Source organism: Eulemur rufifrons, chromosome 2 (assembly GCF_041146395.1).
Source record: "Eulemur rufifrons isolate Redbay chromosome 2, OSU_ERuf_1, whole genome shotgun sequence".
Lineage (NCBI taxonomy): Eukaryota > Metazoa > Chordata > Mammalia > Primates > Lemuridae > Eulemur > Eulemur rufifrons.
The window spans coordinates 57,923,113-57,941,449 of record NC_090984.1 but is presented as its reverse complement, the minus strand read 5'-3'; the positions used below and the strand labels follow the sequence as shown (position 1 = coordinate 57,941,449).

Genomic DNA, 18,337 nt, shown 5'->3' with positions numbered 1-18,337 from the left:
TTATTTTGTTCCTTTTTATGCCTGAGTAGCACTCCATGGTGTATACACACCACACACACACACACACACGTGCAAACACACACCATTTTCTTTATCCACTCATGAGTTTCAATGAGGTGTGAGTTTCTAGAGGCACTTCATAGGGTCCCTTTCACTTTTCTGTTTCCAACTGGGGCAGGGACCTGAAAGAGGCAAACTCATGCATAGTGGTTAGCACCTGACCCACTAATTTGACATATTGTTTTATTCTATTTTCTTTTACTCATAGTTATATTACCATACTTACCTCAGGGTATTAGGAAGGGTCTCTCATAAACTATTTTTAGGGGCTTGATTTAAGCCTGCTTCTAAGGGGTTACCCTTATCCAGAGGAGGGCAAGCAGCAACACCCTATCTCACTTTAGATGGATTTCTTGTATCAATTCCAGGATGTATGTAATTTCTATTCTAGGTGTAGGCTTTGCTTACTTGTTTGGTTACCCCCACTACAAAGGACAGTCCATTATCACTCTTGGGAAATGTCCAGGGCTCTGGAGTGTGCTTCTGAGTCCTGTTGGCAATGAGGTTCCTGCTGACATCCTTGCTGGAGGAGGAGCTGCTGAGTCTTTCCTGTAGCTGTTTGTCCATGGCATCCATTACCAGCATGCCATTCTCTACTCAGCCTCTTTCCCTGGACTGAACGATGTGCAGGCTTGCTGAGGCCTGAACTTCAAAGCACAATGGCAGTCTCTTGTGTACTTCACCAGGCCCTGGGATTCACCCAGCAGGAGCTTGGCAGTGCCCAGTTGCCTCAGAAGTGATCTGCTGCTACTTCTGAAACAACCCCCGGTGCTCCTGCTGCTTGCCCAGGTCCATCTCCTGGGCACACTGTGATGAGTTTCTCAGCTGCCACTTGTCTATAGCTGCCTCACTGCCACCTGGCCCCTCTCCCCCACCCCCTGCCTGGCTTACAGAGCACCAGTGGCGGCTGGTGCCAGGGATTGGGGTGGCAGCCAGGGGAAGGGATCCCCTGGATGGCTTCTGTCCATGCAGCTAGTGCCAATCAAATCCCCACTGTCAATTATGCCTAGGGTTTCTGTGGGGATATTTGGAGGGCCCCCTCCTTCACCGTCTGAGTCCTGGACTTAAAAAGGACTATTTGCTCTCCTGGAGTCTTCCTATCACCTGGCATCCTTTGCAATTTTGGGCAATGTTCCTTTCAAGGTCCTTTTTCTTTATAAAAATCAGTCTGGGATGGCTTCTTTTTTTTTTCAATGACCTGTGAACTTTTTATTGGTATAAGAGCATTCTGGTCCTTCTGCCTCAATGCCTCAGAACTTTGGTGGTGTTGGTCTTAGACACCACTTTGTCGTCCACTATCCTGCGGGTCATGGTCTTTTGGATGGTTTGCATGGAGTTGCTGCTGTCCAGGGCATCACCAAGATTGAAGTCTTCCTGGTCTTCCAGCAGGCGGCAGTAGGTGGCAATCTCAGCCTCCAGCTTGACCTTGATGTTCAGCAGGGCCTCGTACTCCTGGGCTTGGTGCTGCCCCTCTGCCCGGGTCTGTGCCATCTCTGACTTCAGGTGCAGCAGGACCCCATTGAGTGCTCCATCTGCATGGTATAGCGGGCCTCCACCTCCCTCAGGCTGTTCTCTAAGTTGGCCTTCACATTTCTCATGGAGTCCAGGTCGATCTCCAAGGACTGGACTGTACGTCTCAGCTCCGTGAGTGTCATCTCGGCAGCGACGACCTCGGCGGACTGTGAGGTAACCACTGTGGTTCTCTCCTCAATCTGCTGGGACCAGTACTTGTCCAGCTCCTCTCGGTTCTTCCAAGCCAGCTCGTCATACTGGGTCCGGATGTCCGCCATGATCTTGCTGGGGTCCTGGGATTTGGGGGCGTCTACCTCCACGGTCAACCCAGAGCTGGCAATCTGGGCTTGTAGGCCTTTTACTTCCTCCTCCTGGTTCTTCTTCATGAAGACCAGCTCCTCCTTGAGAGCTTCGATCTCTGTCTCCAGCTGCAGCCGAGTGATATTGATGTCATCAGTGACCTTACAGAGCCCATGGATGTCACTCTCCACAGACTGGCACATGGCCAGCTCTGTCTCATACTTGATTCTAAAGTCATCAGCAGCAAGATGGGCATTGTCAATCTGCAGAACGATGCGGGCATTGTCCACAGAATTTGCAAAGATCTGAGCCCTCAGGTCCTCGATGATTTTGAAGTAATGCACCCAGTCTCTGACCTGGGGCCCCTTCTTCTTCAGGTGTTCCCAGATTTTGCTTTCCAGCCTCCGATTATTGATCTCCGGGCTCCTCACTCTGTCCAGGTAGGAGGCCAGGTGGTTGTTGAGCTCTTGCATGGTCTCCTTCTCGATCTGGATGCCCCCTATTCCTGCCAGACCCCCGGCCATCCCCGTGGCCAGGCCCCCGGGACCTCCAGCCACTCCACATGCTGGTGGAGGGGGACACGGAGATCCGGGAGCCCGAGCCCCCGGCGCCTGCATAGACGCTGGCCGCGCTGCTGACGGGCCGGACGCTACGGCTGGGCGCCTGGACAGAGCCCAGGGACTGGTAGTTGGTGGAGAAGGTGGTGGAGTGAGTGGTGAAACTCATGCTGTCGGGGGAAGAGAGCGAGAGGACAGGACTCAAGGGTCGGTGGGGCTGGGGTGGCATTTTTACTCATTCCTTTTGACTGTCTCAAAGGACGCTGCCTGCTGTTCTTGCATATTCAAGCCCCCTATCTGATATTGCTGCAAATTGCCCACCCCAGCTATGGGTTCCCTCTGGCCCAAATCCCATGCCAAATCCTGAGTCATAATTTACTGGGCGTGGGACTGAAAATTTAGTTCAGGTGGCACCCTCCCGGACCCCTCCGAAGTTGCCGATATGGCAGTGGCAGCAGATGTTTCTTCTTCTTAGCAGCAGGCCATGTGCACTGGTCCTCCCTCCTGCAAGCTCCACTCCCAGGCTGTGGCCCTACCCGGTGCCTCACTCTGGCTGGCTGCAGAGTTCTGACGGGACGGGAGGACCTCATTTATCAAAAATCTTATAAACACAGGTTGTTTTGTAGCTATAAACAATGAATTTATCTCAAGCAGAGAGCTTGAGACTCAACATTTTAACTTTGTTGTGACAGGTCGACCATTTGAGCTCTGAATTTTTCTTAATATAATTTGCCCTTTGGTAAAAATTTGTGCACAAGAATTGGCCATCCTAGAAAACCTGACACGCTTTTGAACCTTATACAAATACTTGCAAGCAGAGGCATCATAAACCAACTGGGGTGCCTGAATGGGGTCATTTTCCTTTTCTTTTCTTTTCTTTTCTTTCTTTTCTTTTCTTTCTCTCTCTCTCTTTCTTTCTTTCTTTCTTTCTTTCTATTTATTTCAGGATATTATGAGGGTATAAACGTTTTGGTTACATTTTATGCCTTTGCCTCACCCAAGTGAGGTTTAGAGGCTTGCCCTTCCCCTCTACAATGCACACCGTGACCATTAGTTGTGAGTTTACACCCTCTACCCCTTAATCCCTGGAGAATATTACTACTGTGTGAGCACCACAGTGTTCATCAGTTAGTGCCAATGTGATGGCGAGTACATGTGGAGGCTATTCGGTGTATTCTAAAGGTCTTCTCCACTGCCTTGTAAATCCCTTAAAATAAAGAAAGATCACAAGATCTTATGCTGGCTTTTAAAAACTGAGTTAAATATGAAGGACCCAATTTTCTTAAGACAATTTCATTTCTTAAACAAGACTAACCCATCATATAGTGAGTGATATTTAAGGTATAATGGGCCTTATTGTAACAGTTCCCCAACCAAAATGATTGAATTTTCTATAAAATTTTGTTGCTCATGTCTTATTAAGGTAGGTTTTGATGGAACTTGGTTCACCCTGATTTCTAATTTGTGTTTTATGAACAAGTCTTTCTGTCCCCAAAACTTTCCTCAAAGCAGCCTTCATCTCCTTGTTCCTCAGGCTATAAATTAGAGGATTGCAGAGGGGAGTTATAACAGTATAAAATAAGGTCACAATTTTTTGCACTTCCACTAGGTGTCCTGCTCTGGGGCTAACATACATCACCATAATAGAGCCAAAAAACAGGAACACCACAGTCAGCTGAGAAGCACAAGTGGAGAAAGCCTTTTGTTTGCCAGCCTCTGAGGGCATCCGTAGTACAGCCAGAATCACCAGAGCGTAGGAACAGAGGATGAAGAGAAAGGTGCCAATCATGAAGATAGCGTTGAAAGTGGAGTAAACGAGCTGGGTGGTGGTATCTTCAGAACAGGACAGCATTACCAATGGGGCAGGATCACACACAAAATGGTTGATGATATTTGGGCCACAATAGGGCAACTGTGAAATGAGCACCACTGGAGTTAGGAAGATGATGAACCCACATGACCATCCAAAGATGACGAGGCCAGTGCACAGCTGTCTGGTCATGATGCGTGGATAATGCAGAGGGCGGCAGATGGCAAGGCACCTGTCAAAGGCCATGATGCAAAGGTAGAAGGCCTCATCACACCCAAAGGAGAAGAAAAAGTAGAACTGTGCAAAACAACTCACAAATGAGATGGACTTGCTTGTGGAGAGGAAGTTGGCCAACATTTGAGGGACAGTAGTGGTGACATAACATATTTCCAGGAGAGAAAAATTTCCCAAAAGGATGTACATGGGAGTGTGAAGGTGCCGGTCCCACCACACAGCCCAGGCAATGGCTGCGTTCCCTATGAGGGTGAGAGTATAGGCTACCGAGAAGAGCCCGAAGTAGAACAGCTGCATTTTGGGGCTCGAGGGAAAGCCCATGAGAATAAAGTGACTAACGGAGTTGGTAGTTTCTCTGCTGGATATGTTCATTAGTCTGGAAGACATGGAGATGACACTGCTTATTGAAGTTACATGGAGAATGTTGGTTTTCCCTGAAAACAACAAATTTCTTTATCATTTTTTAAAACAAAGTGTTAAGCAATAAGGTTTCTGTTAAAAGGAATAATATAAAAAATACAGTTAGATAGAAGGAATAAGTTCTCATATTTTATAGTACAGTAGGGAAATTATAGTTAATAATAGATTATTGTATATTTCAATATAGCTAGAAGACAAGAATTGTAATGTTCTGAACACAGAGGAAAGGTAAATGTTTGAGGTGATGGATTTACCAGTTATCGTAATTTGATCATTAAACATTGCATACATTTGCCAAGATATCACATGTACCCCTACAATATGTACAACTATGATATATCAATAAAAACCTGAAAAGCAACAAGATTGTGATATCCATATCTATTTCCTAAGAGTATGATTTCATTTTAGTAAGATGCAAATAATAATACATATAAAAACATGATTTGGAACAAATATTAAACAAGGTCAGGATACTGAATTACACATAAATGTAAATTTTATAAATTTGATAAGTCATTTTACCTCTTTGTTATTTCCTCATGTATTTACTGTATAGAGTATAGTGCATACAAATCATTGTATGTGGAGTTCTTTTTTTTTTTTTTTTTTGTTGAGACAGAGTCTCACTTTGTTGCCCAGGCTAGAGTGAGTGCCGTGGCGTCAGCTTAGCTCACAGCAACCTCAGACTCCTCGGCTTAAGCGATCCTACTGCCTCAGCCTCCCGAGTAGCTGGGACTACAGGCATGCGCCACCATGCCCGGCTAATTTTTTCTGTATATATTTTTAGTTGTCCGTATAATTTCTTTCTATTTTTAGTAGAGACGGGGTCTCGCTCTTGCTCAGGCTGGTCTCGAACTCCTGACCTCGAGCGATCCACCCGCCTCGGCCTCCCAGAGTGCTAGGATTACAGGCGTGAGCCACCGCGCCCGGCCGAGTTCTTTCTAAAATATCATGTAAAGAATTTATTCTAGCTAGTAATATTAATAGTAATATCAAATAAAGGGCTAGTACATTAAGACGTTCAAAGGTCTTATCTCACTGTGATGCAATAAATGGAAAAGGGAATATTTCTGTTTGTGGTTTCTTTTGGTATTGTTAACTTATGATTAAAAGGACTTCTTTGGGCCCAAAATATACAGTTTTTAATGTGACCATACCTATCACATGTTTGATATATTAGAAGTGCTTTCTCTCTATACAGGCTTCTGGATTCAGCTCCACGGCAACGGGAAGAGTTTCAGCTTTTATGCCTAAAATTCTCTGGTTGAGAATTTTGATGTGCTCCTGTGTGAATGTGAGAACTAGATATGCTCCTTGGGGCAATTGACCTTAGGGAGGGAAACTCCTTTGAGTGACTGGACTGTTCAATATGATTAGGTTTGGACAATTTTGTTGCAAAAAAAACTGTAGACTAAAGTTTTTTATTTGCGTATGTAGAGTCTCCATATTACTCTCTTCATATGTGACTTGTATGCTTGGTCTTTTTCCTTTTTAATACATAACTCTGGTGCTTTCTTATACCCATCCTAGGCATTTTCTAATGAGACAAACTTGTTATATAGAATATCTTCTTTCTTCATTCCAGCTGCCCCCTCCCAGTTTGTTATTATTGAAATGAAACTTAATTTTATATGTCTTGTTCTCTTAGGACCTTCCTCTTGGCCATCACATTTGGCATCTAAAGTAGAAGGATTGCTGTTTATATATTCTCTTTGCCTTTGGGACCATATAGACCAAATGAAGTTTGAATGCAGCCTGGTGTTTCAGTTTATTTGTTTCTCATATCAATTGCATCATAACAAGTAGCAATACATAGCAGCACCATAGTTTCTCAAATTATAAGAGATTTTTAAAAAGTTGTTTGTTTGTGGGTTTTTTTCTTTGAAGGGGATCTAGGTAAACATGGATTCTCTATTGATCTGTTGTGATTGTGTGGTAATATTAAAATGAAAAGCATATTTAGGATTTTTATCCTGAATCATTGTATGATTATCTCAGCTGAGGTTATTATACAGTATCTGAGAAAAAAAGAAATGTCATTTTGTTTGGAGACAGCAAGCTATGATGCCAGGGAGTCTTGGTCATGCCCAGACGATACTGGAAAGAAAAATAGAGTGCTTTCAAATTGAAAGCATTTAAATAACTTATGTATGTATATTGAGTACAAAATATACATAAGCAAAGAAAGAGAAAGAAGAAGAATATTAATATTAAAATAAGAGGCAATTGATATTACTAATAATAAGTTTTAAAAATATCCTTACCTGGGTATTTTTTAATAATTCATGAGGCTGGGGGAGCATCATGAATTATTTTTCCACATTCTTTTATTTTTTTAAAAAAGTTTATTTAACTTTGGGTAATGATTTTAATTTAATTTCATTAAAATTTTTTTATTGACACATAATATATGTGTATTTTTTGAGGTACATGTGATAATTTAATAAATTGTATAATGTGTAAAGATCAAATTAGAGTAACTGGGATAACAACAAATATTTATCTTTTCTTTATGCTAGGAACTTTTGAATTATTCTTTTCTAGCTATTTTGAAATATACAATAGATATTAACCATATTCACCCTCCTAATCTGTCGAACACTAGGTCTTGTTTCTTCTATCTTCATTCTTTATTGAAGAAAACATTAACTTAGCTCCCACACAGGTCTTAGTGGTTATCCAATTTCTTTATAACTCATTTGACTGAATTTTTAAAACTCCTTTTATTTATGTCCTTTATTCTGTGGGCTGTATTGTAATCCCTCAGAACCCTACTCTTAGCTATCTTAAGTTATTTTCACTGACAGATGGAACTTAACAGTGGTATATCAAATCTTAACGATACTCACCCTGCATGAGTCTTCAGTTATAATATTTCTTTTGCATAAAGTCACTATCCAAATGAAATCCTATAAATGCAACAAAACAAAAAGCATACAGATACTGAACAGGTTTGTCATTTAAGGAAGCATTATTTCACATAAATCCAGAGCATATTAAACTAGTGAAACTGATGGAAATAATATGGGTTAAGGTTATACGATATCAAAGTTGAATCAGAGATATTTCATGCTTTCTCTACTGAACAAGCAACAAAATTCATTATAGTGTTATAACAATTCTACCTCTGGAAATTTATCAGTTGCATATTTTCACATGAAATCTCTAGGCTTCTTTTTAAACAATAGGCATTAATATTTTAAAGAGATAAGGAAACTAGATATATATATGTGTTTCCCAAGACTCAGGGAAATAAGAAGGAAGTTAATCTTTTCAAGCTTCTGTGTCTGAATTTTATTCAGATCAAATATTTACATTTTCAGAACAAGAAGAAAGCTCTTGCCAGTCAATACATTTATGCAGAACACTTGGCACTTATTACAATATGGTGTATAAAGTTTTAACTCACTTTCTGCTATGTGTTGAGAAGAAAGATCATAGAAGGGAAATAAAATATCACCCCACACGATAGAAAGCATGTGAGGGTCTTCTGAAGAATTGGATGATCCAGTCTGCAACCTGCCATGAGTTCCAAAGAATGAATTTTAAAAGATTTTTTTCTCCCCAGCTTCAAAGCTCATATTTATGGACAAGATAAGAGCCCAGATGAAGGTATTGTTTATTTACTTCCATCATAGCCTTTTGAGATTTGAAACCTTCTCCCATGATATTTTTAAAGTATTTGTTCAACAGATGAGATAGCCTGTTGAATTTTACGTATTTTCAATGAAATCCCAAGCCCTGCCATTCTCTGAAGAGTAGTTCATTAACTAGGTTCTTACCTTCTCTTATGCTTTAGGTAACTATGCATTGCAATAGGTTCCTGGGGAATAATTAAGTAGTAAGAGCTTGTCATGCTAGCTACAATAAGAGCTACCATTAGATTCCTTATTCTTATTTTGTAGAAAGAAAACATTCTTTGCTCACTGATATTAGTCCTTAAATTTGTTGTTTAGAGAGATTTCAGTTGCGTTATGGTAGCCATTAGAAAAATGGCATTTTTTTTTTAAAAAAAGTTCAAATATACAAAGATAGAAAATAAAACAGTGGTTACCAGGGAATAGGTGGGAGGCAAGGAAATGGGAGATGTAGGTCAAAGGATATAAAGAGGCAAATATGTAGGATAAACACCTCTAGAGATCAAATGTACAATATCAGGACTATAATTAATAAAAAATATTATATTAGAGAGTTTTGTATAATTAGTAGATTTTAGCTGCTCTTGTAACAAAAAGTAACTGTATGAGATGATAGAGATATTTATTTGTTTTGCTATAGCAACCATTTTACTATCTATATCTATCTATCTATATATATATATCCCATAGCATCATGTTGTAAAGCAGGTTGTTTAATTTCCATGACTTTGTGTAGACTTGAGTGTTTCTCTTGGAGTTGATTTCTAGTTTTATTCCACTATCGTTTTAGAAGATACATAGTATGATTTCTATTTTTTTGAATGTGTTGAGACATGTTTTGTGGCCTAAGATATGATCAGTCTTGGAGAATGTTTTGTGTGCTGATGAGAAGAATGTATATTTAGTAGTTTTGGGTAAAATGTTCTGTAAATGTCTGTTAGGCCCATTTGTTCCAGATTCCCATTTAAATCCAGTGTTTCTTTATTTATTTTCTACTTGGATGATCTTTCTTCACAGGTCTGTCAGTGGGGTGTTGAAGTCTAATCTCTGAAGTTGAAGTTTAATCTCTGAGACAGTAGGTGGTGCTTGGGGCTAACAATCTACCACCCTGCATGACTGAGTCAGTAAATGCTGTAATTGCTGTGCAAGTCGACCTCCCTGGTACTTGCCAGAAGGAAAAAGCTGTTCCTTCAACAAACACATGTTGTTTTTGGGACCTGTGACTGGCTCTGGTCCCTCAGGAGAAGCACTTGAATGCCCCATGTGGTGGGTGGAGCCCTGGAACTTCCAGGTGAGTCCTTATTCTCCACCACAGCGGAGGCAGGTGGGGGAGTGAGGCTGGCCTGGGCTGGGTTGGGTGGGCCTGCCCTCAAGCTCCACAAGAGCCGGTAAGTAGCAGTTTTGGTGGGGGTTAAACGTCCTCCCAAGCTTCTGGGGAAAGATGTCAGAGAGGGTCTGAAGTGGCCCCCACCCAGCCAGAACATCTGCTTGTGGGGGCATGGCTGGCTGAGAATCACAATCTGGCTGTTGGAAGCAGCTTTTGTTCTTCTCTTCCTTCCCTGCTCTGCAGTATGCCTCCAGCATCTGTCAGCAGGCAGGAACTCAAACTAGCTTACCTCCCCAATGATGTCACTGTGGACTGGGAGCTTCCCTGTACAGCATTCTGCCATGGGCTGAGAGCATGGCCTTCCTGTGGGAATACGGGTGCTCCATGAGTGTGCTGCAGCTGTGACCCATACTGCACTCTCTTTTCAGTTCTGCCCATGTGGGCTCTCTCACTTCCCAAGATTCACTAACCTCCCCTCTCTGCCCACTAGCAACACAATCAAGTCCAGGGGGTATGGGATCTGGTCTGTGGGCCTGTCCCTGGGTCCCTGAAGATCAATCTCTGACCATGCCAGGGAGAAGTGTGCTCGTCCCGATTTGCTTATAGGGTGCTCAAGCAGGTTTGATGTCTGACTTTGAGGTGTGCCCTGATTTAATGGAGCAGCTGGGCAAGCAGCACCAGGGAGGGCCAGTGAGCAGGGGGCTCCCACTCTGAGCACCCCTTTGTCCTCTACAGGTTTTTAAGAGGAAAGGTTTGAGCCCCACTCTCTATGGAAGCCCCAACAGAGGGGAAGCAGCAACTCAAGCATCTCTCTTGGCAGCCATGGATGGGGGAGGGGATCAGGAGGAAAAGAGTCTGAATGGAGGAAAGTTATCACCCTGGTCATCTGTGTTTCTCTCTCCAGAAGGATGCCTGCCCAGAATCTTACAGGCAGAATTATGCATTGCATTTAGTTGTAGTGTCATTTAAGTCCTCATAGAAGTAGATGCCAAGACAGATTTTGAGGTATAAAATATGAATTGAAATATCTATCTGTGAAAGATAAGAGTAGCCAGCAAAACCTTTTAGACTCAGATGTGGGTCTGATACCTGTGTGAGCAGAATGGAAGAAAGCAGCTTGGTTAAGAAGAGCCTCAGACTGTGAAGTAGCTCTGAGAAAGTCTTAGCCAACCCAATGAGAGCCTCTGACTCAGATATTTTTTGCACTGGGCCAGATGTAGCACCTTCACCCTGATGGTTAGGTGGGGACTAACTGTGGGAACAACACAGCCTTTGCTTAAATACTGTGGATTCCAAATATACTGTAGCTGGAGGCTATCAGCTCACTACCCTTTCTACAGCTGGTCAGTAGATTATTTCTTGAAGGGAGATCTGTGTGGCATACCTCTGGGGCTACCGTATTGCCATATTTCTTTATTCTGTTTCAATAGTACTAGTTCCTGGGTTTTTCCTTAACCATGACATTTGTGAATTATACAAGCCAGTTATTTTGTACAATGTTCTTCAATTTATCTTATATAATTTAAACTTAGATTAAAGCTGGGTATCTTTTTCAGGAATAGACTCCACATTCTTCTATTGCATTGTATCAGCTGCATGATTTCAATTCATTGCATTTATGATAATGCTCACTTTGATTAAGATGGTGTTTACCAGACTACTTACTCCACAACAAAGCAAGCTTTTCCCCTTTTGTTATTAGTAAGCAGATTGTGAGGTGCTACTTTGAACTACATTAATATCTTATTTTTTTTGGTTAAACTTTCCATTTGTTTATTGATATCTCCATATAGTGACAGTACCCTATTTAATGAATAGTTACAAATATGTTACTATCATTTACTTCATGTTCAAATTGTCCCTGATTTAACTGGTGGGAATTCATTCAAGCTTGCTTTTGTGTTGTTTTCAAATGTCCCAACTAATTGATAAGTACTTCCTTGCTCTCTGGCAAGGAAATCACATTCCAGAATCACCTTTTACTTTCTGTGTTCCAGAGCCCTGGATCAGCCATTTTTTCCAAAGAGTTCTGGTTCCTTTTAATAGAACATGGTAGGTGTGTTCATTGTTTTTGGTACATCACTGCTTCTAGACCCTCTTAGTGGACAGATCTATATCTCTATTTACCATGAGTTCACACTGATACATACAATCCCCATCCAACATCACAGAGTTCATTCTAGTTTTCGTCTATTTCTGTATTTGTTACTCCCTTTTCCAACAGTGAGAAATTTGGCTTGTTATATTGAATTTATTAACTTACTAGATGATCTACTTGTAGGCCAGCAGCCTCCCATTTCCATGTTTATTTCTTCATTGTGAACATGGATACACCACTCTGTATACTACCACACCACACCAAGCTGCCCACATACATGGATACTCTTCTAACCCTTATCTGTTTCTAAAATTGCATGCCCAATTGCCCCTCCCACCCAACACCCCCCTCAACCCACTTGGGTCTGACATTCCTCTTTGAGTTGCCACAGGTCTATTCTACATCATGAACACTCATCTCCCTCTGTCAGATCTAATGGTTTTATGGATGAATTATTCAGAAAGAGAAGAAAAGAAGAAAAAGAAAAAGAAAGCAGAAGAGGAAAAGAGCTTCTTTCTTTGAACAAGACTGAATATTAGAGTTACTCTTTCAGGTTATTACACCCAAAAACCTCATGTATGATTATAAATGACATGATTGTGGGCTAGTTACTGGTGCTATAATGGGATGAACCTTTGGAGGTAAAGTTGAATATAATTTACACATGGGAGGAAAGTGATTGGTCGTGATCAGAGAGTGGACTGTGATGGATTATATTTTCAGTGATGGCCCCCAAAATATCTCCGTCCTAAGTACTCTTTTGTAATGTGACCTTGCCATTTCCCCATAAAGAGTTGGTATCTACTTCTCCTCCTCTTGAATATGGTCTGATCCAGTGACCCTTATTGATCAATAGAATGTGATGGAAGTGATGCTGTGTAACCTCCAAGTTTGGGCCTTATGAAATCTGTAGTTTCCACCATGGCCTCTGGGAACATGTGGAGTAGAACCAACTTGTTCCAGTTGAAAATAGCTGAGCTTTCAGCCAACATGCAGCACCAAGTAGTGGCTGTTTGAATGACCTTCTTCACTATTGACGGTGTAACCATGCTTCCAGATGACTACAGACTGAGCCAACATCATGTAGGACAAAAGAGTTTCTCAATTGTGTCCAAAAAATTCAGGGAATTATGAGAAATAATAAATGGTTTGGTTGTTCTAAGTCATTAATCTTTGTGTGGTTAATATTGTAGTCATAGGCAACCAAAACAGACTGGGATGTTGAAATTTAGAATGGGGACATCGAGTGGACTTAGATGAAGCTGAGAATCTTGAATTCTGTCATTCAACTTCCCTTACTATTGGATGAAATGGGCTCCCATATCTGAGGATATTATATTTTCTTCATATTCTGATTTAAAGAACCAGTTCTCTCTCTTTGTGAACCAATCTGATAATTTCTCCTTGTTCTAAGTATATCACCATGAGGAACCATTCTGTTTCTGCCTTAGAACAATACAAGTTCAATTTTCCTTTTTTTTTCAAGTAGAAAGAATTTAAAATCTTGGTTTCAACTTTTCAACTATGATTCAACAAAAACCCACTGAATTCTGTCATCATATCATCTGAAACATATCAGTAAACAAAGAGGTCCTGGCTAAAATTACTCTGACAAGATTTTCAAACAAATATTTCCTGGGCATTTTTTTTGAGGACCAAGCAAACAAGTATTTGGGTTTTGTGAAAGAATGAAATATTATCACATATACTTTTTTATAATCTAAAATATGTTTATAGAAAAAAATAATAAAGGTCATAGGTCTTTTTTGTGGTAGTATTTACAACAAAGTGAACTTTGAATCAGGACAGCGAAGGGACTTCCACATGTGTATAATTAACATTTCTAAGACAATCTTAGTGTCCAAGATTTGGATTCTTGGTGCTGCATTGACAAAGATTGGTCCTCACACAAATCCTCTTTAGCTGTTACACAAAAAAGGAGCAGAGTGCCAGGAAACCCTCCCTTCCTTTTGTTATGCATCGCTTTCTGGGCACATCTTGTCCCTGGAGGCTACCCCTCAGGAGCAGAAGGACAATCACAGTGCATCATTCAATCCCATAGCATGTTTTACTTTCAGTGATGAATGTAAATCCATCTGAGAGACTATCACCTGGAAATGGCTCCTCTATTTTGCTGCTTACCTGGCCTCTCCAGGCTGCCTCTGGATTTTAAAAGCCAGCCACATAATGGATGTCACCAGGTATTTCATGGGACCCTGAAGCTCCCCTTCCCCCATATGTGCTTGTTCAAGTGACAGTAGAATTGACTTTAACAAATCCCAAATACTGAATTGCTTCCCAATCATTCACTAACAGTAACTCCTCTGCCTCCTCTTATTCTTCAGATATGGTGGTTTAAAAATTGGTCCTTTTGACTATAATTATAGGCCATCCAGTAGGGGAACCATGCTCACTGGAATGGTCCAGTGACTTTCATGATCCAAAGTGTATAAGAATCAGCCGGGGACAGGCCATGGTGGCTCACACCTGTAATCCCAGGGTTTTGGGAAGCTAAAATCTCATGAGGCATTGGGGACCAGCCTGGGAAACATAAGACAATTAGACAGACATGGTGGCTTATGCTTGTAGGGGAGGCTGAGGTAGGAGGATAGTTTGAGCCCAGGAGTTCCAGCCAGGGCAACAGGGTAAGACTCTGTCTCTTTATAAAAAACAAAAACCAAGAAAAAAAAAAAAAACCTTTAGAAATCATCTAGGATATTATTTTTATTTATTTATTTTTTTTCATAGGATATTTTCCATTCTTTATTTTGTTCTAAATCTTCAAAACTCCAGTGCATATTTTATACTTACAGCACATCTCAATTCAGACTATCCACATGTAAAGTGCTCAATAGCCACTTGTGGCTAGTGTCTACCATACTGGACATCACAAATCTAGAACATGTTTTTCAACATCCTGTAGATGTGCCATAATTTATTTAACCAACCCCCTCATGCTAGTAGTTACCATTATTTTCAAAATTTTGCCATTATAAGTAATAATGTAATGAAGATTCTTGTGCATAAATCTTTCTGTGCATCTCTGATGATTTCATTAAGATGTACCTTGGGATGGAACTGATACATCAAGGCTATCAAAGTTGTAACAGTTTTAAAGCTCTTAATGCTGCCAAATTGCTTTCCAAAAAGGTTGCATCAGCAGATACCTCTGTCAACACTGAGCATCACTAAAAAGTCCCGCTCTTGTACCCCAGAGCTTCTAGTTTTCTATTGTTTCAACTTTCAATGTAAACAGGTAACTAAGGATCACTGCGTGCCCGACACCTTCTGCCTGTCTTTCCAGATCCACTCTCTGCCCTTCTCCTCCCTGCTCTGTGCCCCGGAGGCTGGCATGTGTGGACAGCACCAGTGGCCTTCCCTGCCTCCAGCTTCCTGTTGAATAATGGCAATGGAAAGTACCGGTGGGAGACGGGAGGAAGCGGGAAGAGTGAGATCAGCGTATTTTTTCCCTGGGTCCATCCCTCCTGAGTTGCTGTGGGTTGGCTATGTCTCCCTAAGAGAGGCCACAGCCTTTTGTGGCTTCTTGGAATGCCTCTATCCTCCTGCCCTTTCTGGCCTAAGAAAAGTAGTGGCTTCCAGCAATTGCTAGCCCTAAGATGTTGCCTTACCCCTCACTGGTTTCCCTAAACCCTCCTCACACCTTTAGAAATAATCTCTTTGTTAAACCCTCCTTGAATACTCAGTTTGAGTTTGTCATCAGTTTCCTGTGAGGACTGGGAATGATACAGCCAGACATTAAGGAACCTGACATGAAAAAGGAAAGGCCAAGACTCACCAATAAACTTACTTCAAAGAAAACACATGCTTAAGAACAGAACAAAACTTATTTTGAAAAGAAAACTCTAATTAGTATCTTCAGGAAAAATTTGAGACAATATTGTAGCCATAAAATAGTTATTTTAACAGCAACTAGGATATTATTAACATTGAAGTTTCTGAGTTTTCCCCATAAGTATATCCCAAACCAGGCTTTCTGCCAGCAGATTTTACATGAAAAATGTGAGGGAGGCATTATCCTTTTCAAATAATAAAACAGAAATTCACAGAGGTTAAGAGATTATATTTGGCTTAAATTCAATTTTATGTATCTTTCAAGAGATTTAGACAATTCCAGTAAAAATTATATCTAATCTTAATATGGCTTTGTAGCTGTTATTAAATGTTTATGCCTTGTCTTCACTCAGGTCAACAATATATCATTTTTGGGAGAGCTTGTTCTTAATTAATCTTGTCGCTAAAGCACTCTACTTAATAAGCAGCCTGATTTAATGGACAAGTATTTGAACTTTAGACTCTGGAGAGACAAAATTAATTAATCTTTGACCTCAAGGAGTTCTCAGTGCATCAAGCCACTCTAGTAGGACAAAAATCCTGGGAAATCTTTCTCAGCAAAAATCCCACCCAAGGGCTGAACTTCAGGCCCTCTTCATATTTAGCTAATTAAGTAAATATGCTGTCATTCTATGCTGATAGTGAGGAGCAGGCCTGGGTGAGTTGATTTCTATCAGATGGAGGGAGGAAGATGTGTTTCTGAACTTTCCTTCTTCAGTTAGGCACTCTGTGATTCCTTCCTTTCCTTCTCTCTTCTCCAAGCGCTGTGCATGTGGGCTCAGAGCCACAAGGTGGCAGGATAGCCCTCCTCATCCCATTCAAACCGACTGAGGCCCTGGGCTTTCAAGTGCACAGCCTGCCCATGGACCACACACTGATGCTGGGAGAACTTTAAATACTCTTCAGAGTTGCATGCCTAGATCACTAGGTTCCTTCTTTCACACCCCTGCCCCCACGCCTAGTCTTTCAGTGTTAACTCAAGGACACTCCAAGTTACACTTTATAGGAGCCCCTGCAGTATTTGAAGTTTCATGCTGCAATTCAAAGCCATTTCATACCCACATCGGTGGCATGTTACAGAGAATATATGGTGAGTTTCTGCCATTTTAATGGCCATCTAGCTTCCTTCATAAAAGATTTTTGGTATTACAATTAATGCTTCAAAATCAGTCCTGATCTATTTACTTTTAGACTAAGATGTAAAGTAGCTCAGAAACCATTCTTCTGTGAAACCACATCTCTCCAAGAAGATGTTCGAAAGTCATTGATTCTGAAAAAGTAGTTTTCTCCAAAAGTTTCAACACATTTCTCCCCCTATAAGCTTAGATACTGTATGTTTTTACTATTATTCTTCCTTTTCCTGCATTTATCTTTCTTCTCTCTCACCCCCTCCTCTGTGGTCTCGCCTAAGAATCGTTGGCATGGCAATGGAGGCTCTGTGACATCTCCAGCAAGCTCATTGTCTTCTCCTCAGGAAGCTTCAGGAGGTAGCTGGTCTCAGAGGGGAACACTCTGGGAAGGCTTGTCCCACGAGGCCTGGATGTGTCAGGGTAACCCCTAGCTCGTCCGTTGCCAGGTGAGGCAAAATACTTGTGTGCAGTGGCCAGGAAACAAAGAAAGAAAGAAACACAGAACATCCTTCTTTGGGGGCCAAGAAGCCACTAAGTAGCTAAACTAAGAGCTCCTAAGGGCGACCAGGTCCTGATTGGGTTTCTGGGTTTGACCACTGGGCAGAAACTAGCACTCCAGACAGTTGGGATGAAGTGGCCACATGCAGTGGACCTGAGGCCCCAGATCCTGTTTTTAGGTGTAAACAGGTTTGGAAACATTCAGGTTTGGTGGCGGGTCCCTCTGTGAGCAGCACAGTTCAGGACACCTGGACTTTTCTCTCTGTCTTCCCTGGATAATGTGTGTGGCTCTTAGTCTTTTGTGTTCCCTTCCACAATTTGGAGGAGGAAGTGAAGAGACTCACTGCACATACCCTTCCATTTAATACTGATCTGAGAGTAATGACTTACAGTCTTTGGAATCAGGTTTAATTTTTACCACTCTCCTGCTGTTCTCTCTCAATATATTGTACCAAATGTGACTAATTTTCAATGAGAATGAATTGACGACATATATACTTGAGACTTATTAGAGAGTCTCACCAACTTTGGAGGTAACATTTTGTATCTTAGGTCTTCTCAAGTCAGAGTGTTGAGTCCTTAAATACTTATACACTTAGCAGGAGTAAAATTCTAATACGTGAAGGTAATTGCTTAGGCTTAGTGGATGGGGGCAGGCCTCTTGGACAGCTATGCTTGTGGAGTTTTCTGCTGGGCAACTCTCGAGTCCCATCCTCCCACCACAGCTCTCTGCATCCTACTCCTCCCTCCTGCCCCTTCTGTGTGTCGTCTTCAGAGCCATGATTTGTGATTATTTTTCTTTTTGAGATCTCTCTTAAGGTTAATTTATTTTAAGTGTTTACTTTTCATATTAAGAAGTGTAATGACTTATTTTGGAAAGACGTGGGAAAATGTATCA

The 18,337-nt window shown here is 41.3% G+C and overlaps 1 protein-coding gene and 1 pseudogene across 1 annotated transcript; both read right to left on the bottom strand.

The window, feature by feature from the left end:
* Window positions 1–1,302: 1,302 nt before the first annotated feature.
* On the bottom strand, window positions 1,303–2,598 carry LOC138377545 (keratin, type I cytoskeletal 18 pseudogene; annotated as a pseudogene).
* A 1,239-nt stretch (window positions 2,599–3,837) lies between these two features.
* LOC138398223 (olfactory receptor 11G2-like) lies at window positions 3,838–4,662 on the bottom strand. The gene has a single exon (XM_069492513.1). It carries the CDS (start codon window positions 4,660–4,662, stop codon window positions 3,838–3,840), a length of 825 nt encoding a protein of 274 aa, XP_069348614.1.
* Window positions 4,663–18,337: the final 13,675 nt, after the last annotated feature.

Coding starts and splice junctions, on each gene's coding strand:
- LOC138398223 (XM_069492513.1), bottom strand. CDS start 4,662: ATGTACATCCTTTTGGGAAATTTTTCTCTCCTGGAAATATGTTATGTC.